A 15,819-nucleotide genomic window follows, 5' to 3' on the forward strand; every position below is an offset into this window, starting at 1 on the left:
CCACACAGGGGCCACGGTGGAGAGGAAAGTTCTCTCCAGGCGCCCTAAAAAGTGTCCCGGGTAGACTTAGGAGAAAAGTATTCCTCCAGTGTCGGGAGGCTGAGGGGGGCTAGGATAAGCAGGGGCCTAGGGTTAGCCTGGCCCCAACTGAGGCATCCCTCCAAAGGGCTCCTGGGGTCGGGGTTGGGGGGGGGCGCTCCCTTCCAGGGAGCTTCCAAAGGCTCTGCTGGTGGAAGATGCTCTGCAGACAAAAGCCCCTCTCGAGTCCACGGGGAGTAGGGGTCAGCGGCTGCCTGGGGTGCCCCACCCCAGCGTGGGGGTGGGAGAGTTTTAATGGCCGGAGTTGGGGAGACTAGGGCTGGGCCACCGGACACGACCCCGCTCCCCCCACCCCCCGGCGAGAGCCCGCAGCCCAGGGGCGGGGAGAGGCGCGGTCCGTCCCGGGGGAGGGGAGAGGAAGGCTGCAGAGGCGCAGGGGGCCGGGCCGGGGCGGGCCGGGGCGGGCCGGGGGCGGGCGGGGGGCGTCGCAGCACCGCAGTCAGAGGTGGTGGGGCGCCAGGAGCAGGAGGCAGAGCAGAGGGCTGGGCAGCCCGGCCGAGAGCGCGGGGCCGCGGGAGTCCGGGGGCGCCTGGCAGGCCGCGCCCGGGCACGTCTGCTCGCCGCGCTGGTCCTCGCCGCCGTAGCCCCCCCAGTAGTCGTCCTCCGTGGGCGCGTCCCCCCCGGCCTGGCGGCCCCGCGGGTCCTCGGCGGGCAGGTCTCGGTAGAGGGTGGAGGGGTCGGCGGGCGGCGCCCCGGCCTCGGCCACGCCGTACAGGTGGTTGGACGAGCTGTTGCCGCGCGCGCGGCTCCCGGGCCGGGTGGGCGCGGCGGGCGGGCAGGCCTGGAAGTCGGAGTCGCGGAGGGCGCGCAGGTCGCGGCCCTGGCGCTCCGGGGGGGTGGCGCACGTCACGTCGGAGCTGGACACGCGCGCGCGCTGGAACCAGGCCCAGAGCGGCCGCGCGCGGCAGTCGCACGCCCAGGGGTTGGCGTTGAGCCGCAGGAACTCGAGCGCGGGCAGGTCGGCCAGCGCCTCGCCGGGCAGCGAGGCCAGGCTGTTGTTGAACAGGTAGAGGATGGTGAGGCGGCTGAGGCCGCGGAAGGCCGCGCGGTGCACGCCCTGCAGCCGGTTCCCGTGCAGCAGCAGCCGGTCCAGGCTGCCCAGGCCGCGGAACACGTGCTCCGTGAGCAGCCGCAGGCGGTTCCCGTGGAGGAAGAGGTGGCTCAGGTTGGCCAGGTCCGCGAACAGGTCATCCTGGGGGTGGGGTGGGGTGGGGTGGGGGTGGGGGGGGGGTGGGGGGGAGAGGGTTAGAGAGAGCCGTCCTTAGAGGCGGGTGGGAGGAGGGGAGGCCTGTGGTTTCAGAAGGGAAGGGTTTCGGAGAGTCCTGGGTTCGAATCCTACCTCCCCTAACCTATCGAACCTGTTAAATGTGCGCAAAGCAGTATAGTTGAGGTCACTCGTTCTCTGCTCTGCATGCCCCTGCAGAGCCCCAGTTTCTGGCTCAGCAGGTCTGGGGTGTGGCGGCAGGAGGGGTGCGCTCCCCGGTGATGCTGACGCTGCGGGTCAGGGGACCACACTTGGAGAATGAGACCCCACCCCCCACCCGCACCGTTCGCTTCAGCATGTAGACTGCTTGGCCGGACTTCCTGACTTCAAATCCTGGGCTCTGTCCAGCACTGGCTCCGCCACTGGGGGCAAGCCTCAGTATCTGTGACTCAGTTTCTTCGCCTGTAAGATGCCGAGATTAAATGAAGCCGTATATGTTGTTACTCAGAACAAGATTGCCATGAGGTCGGCATTCAGTGGGTTGGCCACCGTGGTTAACTTGGCCAAGCTAGTAATCTCTCTAAGCCCGTTTCCTCATCTATAAAATGGGGATGAGTGTACGTCCTCCTGCGTTTGTGCTGAGGATTAGGAAGACAATCCACACAAAGCAGATGGGTGAAGTGCTGGGCACAGTGCCTGGCACATTGGGATTCGGTCCAGTGAAGCCCACAGACTCAGGAGGGAGAGCTCGGGGCTTCCGATCCAGCTTGCCCTCTTCCCAGCTGCGTTGTGTTGGGCAGGCTACTCAGCCTCATCCAGTTTCTTCAGGACCCATAGCTCAGAGAATATCCCCCTTCAGCAGGCTGAGGGAGGATTAGGTGAGATCATGCTGGAAGGATACTGCACTCAGTGGGCACATAGACCACCACCGAATAAACAGTGGTTATTACGACAGTAGGGCCTCAGTTACAATTAGGTCCATCCCTTCTGCTCTAACAGAGGAGTTTCCTGAGGCTCAAAAGTTCTACTATTCTACTTTGTTAGGATATTAAAAGGACTCAGTGTCAGCTCCACCCGCCCAGAGGTGGCAGGGGAGGGGAAGAAAGCCTGCTGTCTGATGCCCTGATCACTGGCCCCCATCGAGGCGTTGTCCCACCGGCCTTCCTGGGGCTGGGGAGTCCCAGAATCAGGCGCTGTTAGTGCTGCAAGGATTTAGAACTCTGATTCAGAGTTAATGGGGGTGCGGGTATAGGTCTAGGTATGCTTCCTGGTGGGGGCTGGATTGTGAATTCTAACCAGCTCTCCAGCCTGGTGATGGTCAGCCAGACTTGGGAGTTAGTGCTTCCAGGTCCAGCCGCCCAGCCACTTTTTCTAGAGGAGAGCACGGAGACCCAGAGAGGGGCCCAGAACCCCAGTACTGACCTTCCCCCCCACCAACTTGGTGCAGGACATCACTGTGGTCAGCAGGCCCAGAAGCTCTGGCTCTCAGGGCTAAGAGCATCCGCTGTGCTGAAGCCAGCTCCCCCCTGGATCCTGTTTCCGGCTGCGGTTCCCACCGTTTCCTGCCCATCCCAGCCAGGAGCCTGTCCCGGCTCTCAGGTGGGGGGGAGGGCACTGACTCCCAGCCCACACCCACAGCCCCCACCTTCCTGTGCTCCGGCGTTCTCTCGCCCCCTCCCATCTGCCTTCCGCCCTCTCCGCTCCAGGAACTGAGCCTGCCAAGAACCCTCCTGTTGGCCACATTGAGATCCGTCCCCTCAACCTTCTTGGGTGTCTGTGACACCAGCGTTCTCTGCGCCCCCTGCTGCCACCACCCCCTGCCTCGCTCAGGTCTCCAGTGGGCTCTCTGCACGCCTGTGGCCTCAGCCCGCCCCAGCCTGGCCTGGTGGCCTTGTCCTTCTTTTCCTGGCCCCCAGGGAGTGGGCTCCGAAACCCTTCCACTCAGACACCTAGTTCGGGCTTCTTTTTTACGATGCCAGCCATAGTGGGACACACCCAGAGATTCCTGATCAGGATCAACAGGGGATGCGGGTAGAAGTGGAGGTCATCACACTCAGGGGGCTTCCAGAGGTCAGGTAGGGACAACCCAAGGTTCAGACACCCCAGAAATTCAGGTGCCTTTGACCTACAGCCCCAGTGCAGGGGGCTACAGAATCCCTTGATCCCAACCTCCTCCTCTTCCTCCTTTTCCCGCTTGCACATGTCCTGGCATTCCTCTCACTGAGCCTCCATCTAGGGGTCCATACCCCTCCCCTCATCCAAGCCGTTGCCAAATCCCCCAACCACTTCCTGAGCTGCAGCTTTCAAATCCAGACCTTCCTCTCTCCCTGTTAAAACCCTTCTCTGTGCATTAATAAGCTTTTGACTTTCACAGCCCTCGCCCTCCCCACTCTGTGCCCCCTCCCTCTGGGCTGACAGCGGCTGCTAAAGCCATCGACTTCCATTTCCAAAACCATATTTCCCTCACCTCCCCCCAGGTCGCTTCACAGCTCTCTGCATCCATTTGGAATCTCACAAGGCAGCATCCCTGCCCCATCCCCACCCCCAGACCCCCACAGCATCCAGCATCCTGCCTTTCACTTTGCCTCCTTCCACCCTCCCAGCTCCAGTCTCTGGCACTGGCTGCTGGGCTGTGTGACCTTGGGCAGCTCCACAAACCTCTCTGAGCCTCAGGTTTCTTCATTTGTGAAACAAGGGACTTGAGAGTTGATCATTAAGATCCAACCTCATCTGATATTTATGAGTAAGTGAGTCCTGGAGTGTACCTCATTCATTCAACAAAGCCGTATTGAGTGTCTACTCTGTGCCAGGCACCCCCACTCACAGTGCTCACCAATCTGTGCCAGGTGTCACTGTCATCGTCTGCGTCAGAGTTTGCACTGTGTGCCAAGCTCTGTGCTACCCGGATCCCATGTAGTAACTGAATCATCACAACCCCACGAGGCAGACAATATTATTACGTCCCTTCCGGAAAATAGGAGAGGAAGGCCCCTAGAAGGCAAGTGACTTGCCTAGGGTCCAGCAGCTATATGGGTTGGGCCTGAACTCTGGAGTCAGGCAGACCTGGGCCACTTCTAGGCTGTACTCCTTAATGGACTGGTCAGAGGTCACTGGACTTCACAGAGGCTCAGTATCCTCAGCCCTTAAAGGGGGGAAATGATGCTTACTCTGAACCAGACATCGTGTTGAGCACTTTTCAAGTAGCGTCTTCTTTAATCCTCACAACAAACCTCTGAGGTGCAGGTCATTTTTTCTCCGCTTTACAGATGGGTCCTTTGAGACTCAGAGTGGTTAAGTAACTTGCCCAGAGCCACACAGCAAGCCAGAGATGGGCCTGGGATTCAAACCCGGCTCTGCCTGAGTGCCCTATTAAACCATGTAGGCCGTAGTGATTAAGGGAGAGAACTGGTGTCTCTATCATCTGGTTCTAGTCAAGTAGAAAATAAGCTCCAAGAGAGTGGGGGACACTGTTTTTGCTCACTCTTGAATCCTTGGCACCCAGAACACCGCCTGGCATGTAGTAGGTGCACCATACATACCCACTGATGAATGAACGCCCCCTGGTACAGTGCCTGGCCTACAACGGACAGTCCGTGAGAAACCCCACCGCCCCTTGCCTCCACCTGCACCTCTACCTCCACCTTCCTGAAGAGCTGTGGCCCCCCTCACCCCCTCCACAGCTCCCCTCTCTGGGCAGGCTCCATCTTAGTTCACACCTGCATTCTGTGCATCTCACCCCAGCCGCACATTTCCTCACCTGCCTGTCGCATCTCCGGGCCTGGTTCTGCCTGGCAGTCCCCTGGGCAGAAGCTGGCTCTTTCTTTCTGCTCTAGGAAGGGGCCAGGTGTGAGGATGCTTCCTTCCCATGATGCCCTGCACCATGCCATTCATACTACAGGGTGCAGGACAAGCATGTCCCGTTTCAGAAGACCCCCCCACCACCACCCTGTTCACTCAAGGACCCCCTTGCCCAGAACTCTCCTGAGCCTACTCACTGGCTGCCGTTGTGGCCTGAGAGTGGAAAGAGGGTCGGGTCATCATGACGTGATTTATTCTGCACTGAACTATGTGCTTTATATACACAAACTCATTGGCTTTTTATAGCCATTCTTTGTGGAAGGTCTTACTTTAATTTTTCTCATTTTAAAGATAAGGAAACTGGGGTTCAGAATGGGGAGGCAGCTTGCCTAAAGTTAAATAAGTCGGAAAGCAGCAGAGCAGGGATTCAAACTCAGTCACTCTGGCCCCAGATTTGCCCTTCTGAACAACCAATATGTATTGACGAGGGGGTCAGGGCGTCAGGAGTAGTTGTCGAACTACTAGTAGTAACATGATAATGACCCCGCCTGTACTGAGGGTGGCTCTAGACTAAATTTTAAACCTTATAGAGCTTCTTAGATAAACTTCAAGTACTACCATGACTGCCATTTTATAGACAAGGAAATGAAGGTGGAGAGGTTGAGTCATTTGTCCGAAGCCACACCGCAGCCAAGATTGGAACCTGGGTCTGGCAGGCTCCAAAGAGTGGGTTTCAGAGACGAGCACTCTGCTGTCCTTCCTGCCCCCCTGCCCCTGGACAGAGCCTGGGGGAGAGGTCTGGAGGACAGAAGTTCCTGAAATGCCATCAGACCTCGCAGTCTCCAGCACTACCCGCCCTTCCTGGTCGTGTGGCACCAGGAACTTCTGTTCTGTGTCCCTACTGCCCCTAACTGTCCTCCAGAACCAGGCTGTTGCGAAGTTGAGACACACAAGCCCCCAGTGACGTGGCCAGTGGTTTAAAAGTCTTGATGTGTAGAGGCCTTCTACCTACAAAGCCTTTGGGGCCCTGGGCCTCCGCTTCCCCATCTGTAAGGAGACAACCCCCGACAGGGCCGTAGAAGTGAGATGAGGTGGCTGGATGTACTTTGCAAATCCTGAGGTGCGAGGCAAATTTAGGAAGCAAAGGAAAGGGAGGGAGTATTCTGGGACCCTGCTTGTGGCCTCAGTATCATCCATGAAGTTGACCCAGATCTCCAGGATCGGGTCCAAGATGGGCCATTTCACCAAGGCCAGTGTTTAACGAGGCTTGGTTCTCTTTTTAAAATAGTATTTTAACAAGCATTTATATAGTGCTTACCGTATGCCAAGCACTATTCTAAGTGCTTTACAAATTATTCATGCACTGAACGCATATAACATCCCTAGGAGATGGGGGGCTGTTGCTGCCCCCGTTTTCCAGATGGGAAGACTGTGGCTTGGAAAGGTTAACATTTGCCACACGCCAGTAAAGATTACCAGAGTCCAGGCCTGCAAAGTCCTTAGCACGGTGCCAGACACACAATGCGCCCACTAAGTGGTGGTGGGCGCTACTCTGACGGCCATTTAGGCAGCAGTAATGGCCAGGACAGAATTTTCTGGCACACTGTGTATTTTCCTTCTGTCCCTTTCCCTGACTAGAATGCTCTGTCTGAAGGCAGGGAGCTTTGTCTCTTCCATTCACTGCTGTCTCCTCAGCACGTAGCACATAATGGGGTGCTCCATACACGTTTGTCAGGTCGTTACTGCTAGTGTCAACATCAACCCGACCTGATGTGCGGATGGGCGGGCACATTGGTGAGACCAGGGAGGCACTGACCCGACCAGGAGTGAGGAGGAGCATGTGCCTTCCAGGCTTATGTGGGGGGGGGGGGGCACAGGGGAGGGGAGAATTTGGTGGTCCCTACCCCCTTCCAGCTACAGGCTGTGTAGCCCAGGGAGGAATTTCTTCCAGAGTGGTTTGGAGGGTGTGTGATTGCTTCCTGGGGAAATAGAATGGGAGGATCTGGCTGTCAAACAGTCAGTGTAACAACAACAATAAACAATATTTAGATCAATGATAATAACAATAAATAGCAATTACTGTTATTCCTTCCGTTTCCAGGGCATCCATTTTCCAGCTACTTAACCACTCTTTACCTTTCCCTTTCCTTCTTCCCTTGCACGGGGAGGACAGGTTTGGGGGACAGGAATCCGGAAAGGGCAGGACGTCGTCCCCTTGTCCCAATCCCTGGTGAGCTGGAGAGAGGCGGAACCTTCATGGGGCATAATTGCAGGGGCTGTGCCCTCTTGCTCCTCCTCCCCGGGACCGGAGGGTGTGGGGGTGGGTGAGAAGAGCAGCCACCAAGGCCTTCAGGCTGGGTGCCTGGGGAAAGGGAGAGTCCCCCGAAGGCAAACAAAAGGGGGAAAGGAGGGATCACAGAAAGAGACACGTACATACACCCAGACAGACATGGGGGCGTGCGCGGAGTGGGCGTGCGAAGGGAGGCAGACAGAGAGGCAGAAGAAGACAGATGGGGGAGGCAAGTTTGTGAGAGAGGCGGAGAGGGACAGAAAGGGATAGACAGACAGACGGGCAGAGGGAGACAGATGGGGGGTTGGAGAGTCAGGGAGAGAGGCCGCAAGGGACCCCAACAGGAGGAGCCAGGAAGATAGAAGACAGAGAACAGAGAAGCCCCTAGCGGGAGTGAGAGGGACAGGAAGTTAGGACAGGGGCCGGGAACTAGGGATGCTTGGCAGGAGCGTGGGGACCAGGATGGTGGGGACCAGGACGGTGCGCAGGTGCGCCGGGGGCGGGGCAGGCTCACCTGGAGGTGGAGCAGGCTGTTCTCCTGGAGGTAGAGGTACTGCAGGCTGACCAGGCCGCGGAAGATGTTGCCAGGCAGGCTGCTGAGCTGGCAGCGGTACAGATGCAGAGACTGCAGCCGCTCCAGGCCCTGGAAGGTGTCAGGCTCCAGGGAGCGCAGGTGCCGGTTGTCGCCGAGGTCCAGCTCCTCCAGGGCCTGCAGGTGGCGGAAGGTGCCCGGGTAGATGGTAGAGAGGTTGTTGGAGAAGAGCCACAGGGTGAGCAGGTTGGGTCCGAAGGTGCCGGGCCGCAGCGTGCGGATGAGGTTGTTCTGCAGGAAGAGTCGCTGCGTGCTGGGCGGCAGGGCCAGCGGCACGGAGGAGAAGTTGTTGGCCTGGCAGCTCACGGTGGGCGGGGACGAGTAGCAGGTGCAGAGCATGGGGCAGCTGGGGGCCGCGGGGGGCGGGGCCAGGAGCATCAGCAGGAGGCAGGCCGAGGCGGGACCTGTGGGAGAGGGAGGCGGGAGGTTCCGGGAGGGGCCAAGGGCCAGGCCTGCCAGCCTGGGGGCGCCAACCCCCCCCAACCCCCCCCCCCCCCCCCCCCGCAAGGGCAGCGCCTCTGGATTGATGGGTAGGGGTTCTGAGTGTAACCTCAGTGTCCCAACAAGCCCTGGCCTCCTCGGCTTTCTGAGGCTCCTGGTGTACGAAAAAAATAAAGGAATGCCAAGAGGACGCTAGAAAGCAAGGTTGATAGTTGTTGGATGAGTGGTGGCCTTTTGCCATTGGTTTTCACTGCGGTAGGTTTGCCCATGGCCCAGGGCTTCTCCAGCGGGGATGGTAGGCCTGATGGATCTTTGTTGTACGGGGCTGTCCTATGCGACATCTTATTTAGGATGTTCAGCGGCTCCCTTGTCCTCTGCCCACTAGGTGCCAGTAACACCTGCCCCCTGGTTACGATAACCAAAATGTCTCCAGACATTGCCAGATGTCCCCTGCTGGGGGGGGTGGTGGGGCGAATCGCCCCCATTGGAGAAGGGCTGGAACTAAATTGAGAATCTTCGTGAATCTAAGGTCTGTGCGAAATGGCCCTTGGGCTGCTCCGGGGTCTGGTCTTGCCGAGCCCACTGGGGCATGCAGCTCGCCTCCCTCACCTTCCAGCAGCTTTCACCTTGGAAGAACCAGGGCCTGTCCAAGCCGGAAGGGCCCTGAGGGCCCAGGGGTCAGGGCGTTTCTGAATGGGGCCAGCAGCCACCTGCAACAGAATCAGCCAGGCGGGCCCAGAAAGCAGGCAAAATCAGGCTTTCGGGGGGATTGCCTGGGAGTCTGCATTTTATACCGCAGCTCTTCTCATTCAAAGTCACTTGATATATATATGTATTTTTTTCAAAGTAACTCTTGAATGTCGGAAATAGTTCAGCCTTCTTAGGACACGGTTGGAGAAGCAGGCCCAGGGATGCCCAGAGGCCTGGGGCTAAAGAGTAGTGTCCAGGCCCCTGCATCCCGTGCGGGGGCAGGGGGCATAGGACCCCCTCGCCCATCCCTGTCCCCTGGCCTTCTTGCCCTCACCACAGCTGTGAGCTTCTGGGCTGGATCTAGCTTGCCTTCTGACCTTTCTCATGACTGCCAGATGACTCCTCGGATTTTCTTCTGACCCGTTTGCCTGGGAAGAAGGGCAGCCTACACCCCACGCGCTGGGCCGTGATTTCTGGGCACACATTGACTGAGAAGCTTCTGCTTCATGGAATGTGTTGGGTCCATGCAGGCGGAGGGAAGGATGACAGGGCCGGGGGCCGAGGACCTGAGATCCTGGGGCTCTGTGGGTTTCAGACACTCCAGGGGAGGGACTGAGGGTCTGTGATTTTCAGTGGTGCCTTGTGCCCCAGACATCGCTGCGCGTGAATGTGTGTGTGTGCATATGCACACGTGTGTGATCTTAGGTATGGGTGTGAGCTGGGTGCTCACTGCATATGGTGCTGCTGAACCCGGTGTGTGCACAAGGCCGCGACAGGGCCGGGTGTGGACGGGTATCATGGACGCTCTGCCGTTGTCCCCCCCCCCCCCCCCCCGGAGAACACACAGGCGCAGGGATGGGGGACCCCACGCCTGGTGTGTGTGGTGTTCCCACTCCTCGACTTCGGGTGCCACCCCAGCTCCAAGAGGCCCCTCCTGGTGCCGAGCCGCGCGAGCGTGTGCCGGCTGTCCTCCGCGTGTGTGAGTGCGCCCCGTGCGTGTGTAGGCTGGGTGTGATGTAATACTCAGTGACACAGCGGCTGCTGTTCCGTTCCTTCACACCACCTCCGCGTTTCTCGGCCCTTCTCACCCCTCCCCCGGGCGGCGTTTCACGATTACTTTCTCCTCCCGAGTTTTTCAGAGCCACGTGGGGTGGAGGGGCACGTCTCTCACCCCTCAACTGAACCAGGCAGAGGTGGGGGGCAGGAGCGCGGCGGGGAACCCTGGGGGTGGGTTTCGTGAGGCCTGAGGTTTGGGGCTTAGAACGGGAGGTTTCAGAGCTGGAGAGGTCCTCCAGGTTCAGCTGGTTCAAGTTCTTGCCCTATGCGGGGGACATTGAGGCTCAGAGAGGGCAAGAAACTTGCCCAAGGTCACACAGCAGAGTGATCAACTGGGCAGGCACCAGAAAGGATTCTCGTCATGACTGGCCAGGACACTTCTCCTTCTAGCAGTCACCTCTAAGCTTGCTTCCCTGAGGACTTGACACCAGAGGAAGTCAAATCCTTTTCTGATCCTTAATCCCACCCCTTATCCACAAAGCTCAGGAGAGTGTGAGCTCTGGAGGCCACCAGCACTCCGGAGGATGACGGAGCTCTTCCCCCCCAGCCTCTGGGGCTGACTGGTATACCCCAGGAGAGACGGGGGAGGAAGGACGTGAGTTCCAGAGCCCTCCAGACTTGGCGGGAGGGGGGCCTCTCCCTGGCTCAGGGTCTCCCCTGGCCTGGAGGCCAAGTGTGCAGGGGCTGACCTGTGACTCCCTAGCCCCCTGCTTGCCCACATGCAGGGGCTCCTCTCCTCTTTCCCCACACTCCCTCTCTCCGGTCCCTCTATGTACCCCCATCTCAGCCCACTAGCCCACTGGCCCACCGCCCCAAGTGGGAGATGGTGTTCCCTGCAGGCTTTTTGAGGAGGGGCCCTGAACAGGGGGCCCCTCCGTGACAGCTGCTGCGTAACAGTGACTCTGTTGCCATTTCTGGCCCTCTCCGCCGTGCAAAGCAGCTGTAACCCAAGGAGCCTCATCCATAATTCAGGCTGCGGCTCTCACTGGAGGCGAGGAGGAGGGGAAGGTGGGGGGCTCTGGGTTTCTCTGCCCCCAGGCCTGGCTGGAGCGCTGCTGGGCAGAGGCAGGGGGGCGCTGGAACACCATGCCTCTCTCCCTCCTCCGCGCCCTCTGTCCCTGCCCAGTGTCTGCCCTTTCCTTCCCCACCCCCTGCTTCCCACGGCTCCTCACCATCCCTCCTTCCCTCCAGGCCTTGTCTTCTCTCCCTCCCTGAGGACCACGCGTCCACTCCCAGCCCCCATCTTGTGACTCCCTGGCGAAGACTAGGGCGAGATGCAGAGTGTTGGAGCTGAAAGGGGGGGGGGGTACATCAGTGGCCATCAGGAGCAAACCCCTTATGTCACAGGTTCCAAGAGGAAGGGTCAGTTTCTGAGGGAGCGGCTCAGGCCTCCTGACCTGGATCTCTGACAGTCTGCCTTCAATATCTTTCCTGAAGCCTTCATTTCACCCCTCACTACTTAGATAGGCCGAGGAAAGCCCCTGGTGACAACCTCCCCCACCCTCTTGGCTCGCCCCATCTTCTCTCTTTCCTCCTCTTCCTTTTTTCTAAAGTCAGCAGGTGATGGCTAGAGCCGCAGGGGAGTGCAGAGCAGGGATGGGCAGCAGCCATCTGTTATTAAGCACCTACTGTGCACCAGACACTGTATTACTACATGTCTTTACGCAGAGTATAACATAGCGTAACCCTGCGAGGCCAATATTATTGCCTCCTGTCTGCCGACGAGGGGAGGGCAACTGGGGGACAGAGAATTGCCTCAGGTCTTGCTGCTAGTGTAAGGTGGAACCCAGACTGGATGAGCCCATGTTGGAAGAGACCCTCTGACCTTTCTTTGAGAGACCTCACATCATCCAGGGAAACCACACCTGAGTGTGACAGTCACTGCCCTTGAGGTAAAGGGAGACAGAAAGTGCACCCAGGTGCATGGGGCTGGGCCAGCCATGATACTGTGCAAGGTGAGAGCAGAGAAGGGACCCAGGCTCTCCGCAACTTTCCTCTTCTGGGCTCCAGCTTGCGGCTGCTCTAAGGGACGGCCCATTTGGGAGTCAAAAAGGAATGAGCAGTGTCCAAGAGATGTGGCTAGGATTGACCTGCGGAGGGAGCGGAGAGAGGCCAGAACATGGTATCGATCCCGGAAGGCCGAGGTGCCCAGAGCCAAAAACTATCCATTCACCGAGGGACCATTGTCAAGGACTCTGGGCGATCACCCTGGAGTACCCCAGGCTCAGAAATAAGGTTCTCACCCCAGGAGCCACCTTTTAGTCCAGAGGCTCTGGTGAAAGAAGGGGCTCTAGGAGGAGGCAGATGGAGGGCAGGTGCCAGGATGCTAACCCACCGGGCAGAGTGGCCTCTGGAAAAGGTGCTCCCTGGAAGGGGAGTTGAGGGCTCTGGCTCTGAAGGAAGGACACAGGGTCCCAGATGAGCAGCGACAGCTCCACACTCAAAAGGCTGGGGAAGGGCTAAGGCCCGGCAGGCAGATGCTGAGGGGGCAGGGGCTGAGGAGGTGGGAGCGCGGAGCAGAATGGAGGTGGTGGCGATGCCAGTGACGCAGGGGTCTGGGGAAGCACTGATGCGGGTGACGGAGGTTTAGTGCTGCTGCAAACAGCTTCTCACTCTGCCAGAATGTAACACCCCAAAATAAGCAGCCACCGTGGTGGCGGTGGCAGGATCCGACGACGGGGCCCAGAGATATAAATGGCAGCACACAGCCAGCTAGGGTGCCCACCCTTGGAGGCTGCCACCCCACTCGAATATCCTCACCCTTTCCTCCCTCACAGCCACCCCCAAGGCCCAGAGCTCAGAACCCACAGACCACTCCCTGAGAGAAGGGATGTGACAGGCAGGCGCTTTGGGAATGGAGGGCTTCCCACGTGGAAGTGGTTACCAGAAGCCTCTTTGTCTCATCCCTGGGGATCCCCCCACCCCATCCCTCTCTCCCATCTTGTCCTCTTCCTCCTCTTCCTTCCTTCCCAGATTACATCCCCATCCCCATCAACCCCCAGGCCCTCTCCCATCTATGGTTCCCTGTCCCCAACCCTAGCGCTCATCCTTGACCCTCTTCTGGGCTCCTGACGCCCCATCTCTACCCACCATCCCAGTCCATCTCTGGTTTCTAGGCTTCCGATCTTTCCACTCCCCTTTCCTTCCTGGTCCCCAGGGTCCCAGCCCTCCTTTTTGCCATTGCCCACCCTTGCTTCCGGATTCTGGGCTCCTCTCCCTCGTCTTCTCTCCACCCCTCTGTGCATCTGGTCTCCCCTCTCCCTCTCTCTTCCTCCATCCTCACCTGGGTCCCATTTCCCTGCTTGCTTTTCCCGTCTAACCTCTGTCCCGCACCCCCCTCCCCTGACCACTTTCTCCATCACCGACCGCTTCTGGCTCTCCCCCTTTCTCCGACCCCTTCCCCGCCCCACCCCCAATCTCTGGTCCACACCCTAGTCTGTCATTCAGTCCGGGGAACTCTCCCCCTTCGAGCGCCCTCCATCCGTCCTACTTGGCAGGGCCGTTCGGATCTCCCTCCGATCCGCCCAGACCGCCCAGACAGCCCCCCTACCCACACCCCCTGTCTCCCCAGGTGACTGGAAAGTGCTGAGGCACGGGGCACGAGGACTTGCTGAGTCGGCGCTTCCCCAGCCGGCCAGAGTCCTCAGCGTCCCCCGGAGCAGGTGCAGCCCGGGCCGGGGCCGCCTGCCCCCGCGTCCCCCGCGGTCACGAGCTCCCCGCGCCTCCCCGCGCCTCCCCGCGGCCTCCGAGCCGGTGCGCTCCCCCAGCGGGCGAGCCGGGGCGCGGGGGCGGGGCCCGGGGCGCGGGGCCGAGCCCGCTGCCCCCACCCCTCCCCGGCTCCCCGCCCCCACAGCGGCCCCACCCTCGCGCCCTGCGGGGGGCGCCCGCCTCCCTCCCCCGGTGGCCTCCGCCCGCCGGGCGGGCCGGGGTCCCTACCTTGCAGCAGGCGCCCGAGCCCGGGCAGCATCTTGTCTCGACGCTCGGGGGAGGGGGCGGCGGGGGGAGGGCGCTCCCACTCGCTCCCTGGGCCCGCCGGACGGACGGCGGGGACCCCGCGGGGCTCCGGGAGGGCCCGGGAGTCCCCGGGCTGGTGGCCCGGCCGCGGCGCTCTACCCTGCGCCCCCCGGGCTGCGGGCCTCGGGAGGAGCCATCGGCCCCGACGGGACGGGGCGGGGCGCGACGGGGCTCGGAGGACTGGAGCCGGCCGTCGACGCCGGGTGCCGGCACCCCCCGGCCGCGCAGGCGGCGCGCGAGTCCGTCAGTCCGTCGGTCCGTGCGTCCCGGCTGCTCGCCGAGGGAGAGTGGGGACAGCGAGGATGCTCTTCCCAACCACCCCCACTCCTTCCCGCACTCGCTGGCTCCTCCCTCGCTTCCTAGCTCGCCGACTTAACCCTCTCCTGGCCACCGGGAGGCGGGAGCGGCTCGCCGGCCCCCTCCGCCCCGGCCCCCTCCCCTCCTTGGGGAGCCCGGAGGACGGAGTTCGATCGCCTTCGCGGAGCCGCGCTTCGAGAGAAATGCTCTCCGGGGGAGGGGGGCGGTGCAGTGCAGCGAGAGGGCGCCGCGGACCCGGCCAGTTCCCCCTCCCAACTTCCCCGGAGGAGATGGGCTCCTGGGTCACCTCCCCCTCCTGCTGTGTCCCCGGCGCCAATGCCCAGGCCTCCGCCGCTTCCCTCCCCTGGGAGAGCTCCTGGATTCCACCTTCCCGTCCCTTCCCAGACCCCAAGCCCCTAGTGCGTGTGATTGTAAGAAGAGCACGTGCAAGAGTTTGCGTGTGCAAGACTGAGTGCATATGAGCGTGCACGTGTGCACAAGGACACTTGTGCAGGTGCGGCTCGAGAGGGCTGGCACTCGACCTTTTGAACAGGCCTAGGGAAGGGGGGGGACACGTGAGTGTGCGCACGGGTAAGCCGCTGAGTGCCCACCAGCGTGCGTGTTCGCGCTCGTGGGAAACGTGAGGTGTTCGAGAGTTTGGCGCGAGTGAGCTTGGGATGGGCGGCAAGGGGACAAGTGCCTGTGTGTGTGTGTGTGTGTGTGTGTGTGCCCCTTAGTGCGTTGGTGAGCGGGTGCAAGTTTGGGTGCGCGTGCGAGTGTGTGCATTTTTATGTGCATGTGTGGTGCGCCCTAAAGGGAATCGCTCATCTCCCGCGTGGGGAGGAGACCACTGATTTCACTGGAGCTGCTGCTTCCTCTAAAAGAGGGGTGCGTTCTGGGCTCGTGGGGGTCCCTCGCGCCTCTCGTGGCCGCGCTCGATGCCATCCGATCCGTGACCTGGGCGCCTCCTTACAAAGGCAGCGGGGATGATGACCCCGGTCGCGCCATCCACCCCCCCCCCCCAGCCGGGGCGCCCCGCGTCGGCTCCCGACAGGTGCGGGGACCCGGGGAAGGCGCTTCGGGGCCGGGGACACCTCAGGGGTGGCGCTGCGGGAGCGGCGCGTGCAGCCCGGGCCGGGCCATCTGTGCGCAGCGTCACCCGAGGAGGTGGAGAGCCCCGGGCCGCCGCTCGGCTGCGGGGAGCGCAGGAAAGGACCCCTCCCCCGCGCCCGCCCTCGGGCTCCTCCTCTCCTGTGGGTGCCCGAGTAGCGCGCAGCAGCAGGCATACAGTCGGCGCTTTATAAATGCCGGATTCTTTTTTCCCATTCATTCTCTGCT

General features: G+C 60.8%; 1 protein-coding gene and 1 long non-coding RNA gene across 2 annotated transcripts in view; one reads left to right on the forward strand and one right to left on the reverse strand.

Moving 5' to 3' along the window:
• Positions 1 to 538: 538 nt before the first annotated feature.
• RTN4RL2 (reticulon 4 receptor like 2) lies at positions 539 to 14,231 on the reverse strand. The gene is made up of 3 exons (XM_038563237.1): positions 14,107 to 14,231; positions 7,906 to 8,387; positions 539 to 1,291 (listed from the first exon to the last, which is right to left on the reverse strand). The coding sequence occupies exons 1-3, from the start codon at positions 14,135 to 14,137 to the stop codon at positions 539 to 541; spliced, it is 1,266 nt and encodes a 421-aa protein (XP_038419165.1). The 5' UTR covers positions 14,138 to 14,231.
• LOC111090958 overlaps positions 993 to 15,819 on the forward strand; it is a 32,084-nt gene continuing 17,257 nt past the window's right edge. Inside the window, exon 1 of the long non-coding RNA XR_005373430.1 lies at positions 993 to 1,273. This is a non-coding gene — a long non-coding RNA (uncharacterized LOC111090958). The remainder of the gene's footprint in view (positions 1,274 to 15,819) is intronic.

Source organism: Canis lupus, chromosome 18 (assembly GCF_011100685.1).
Source record: "Canis lupus familiaris isolate Mischka breed German Shepherd chromosome 18, alternate assembly UU_Cfam_GSD_1.0, whole genome shotgun sequence".
NCBI classification, from domain to species: Eukaryota; Metazoa; Chordata; class Mammalia; order Carnivora; family Canidae; genus Canis; species Canis lupus.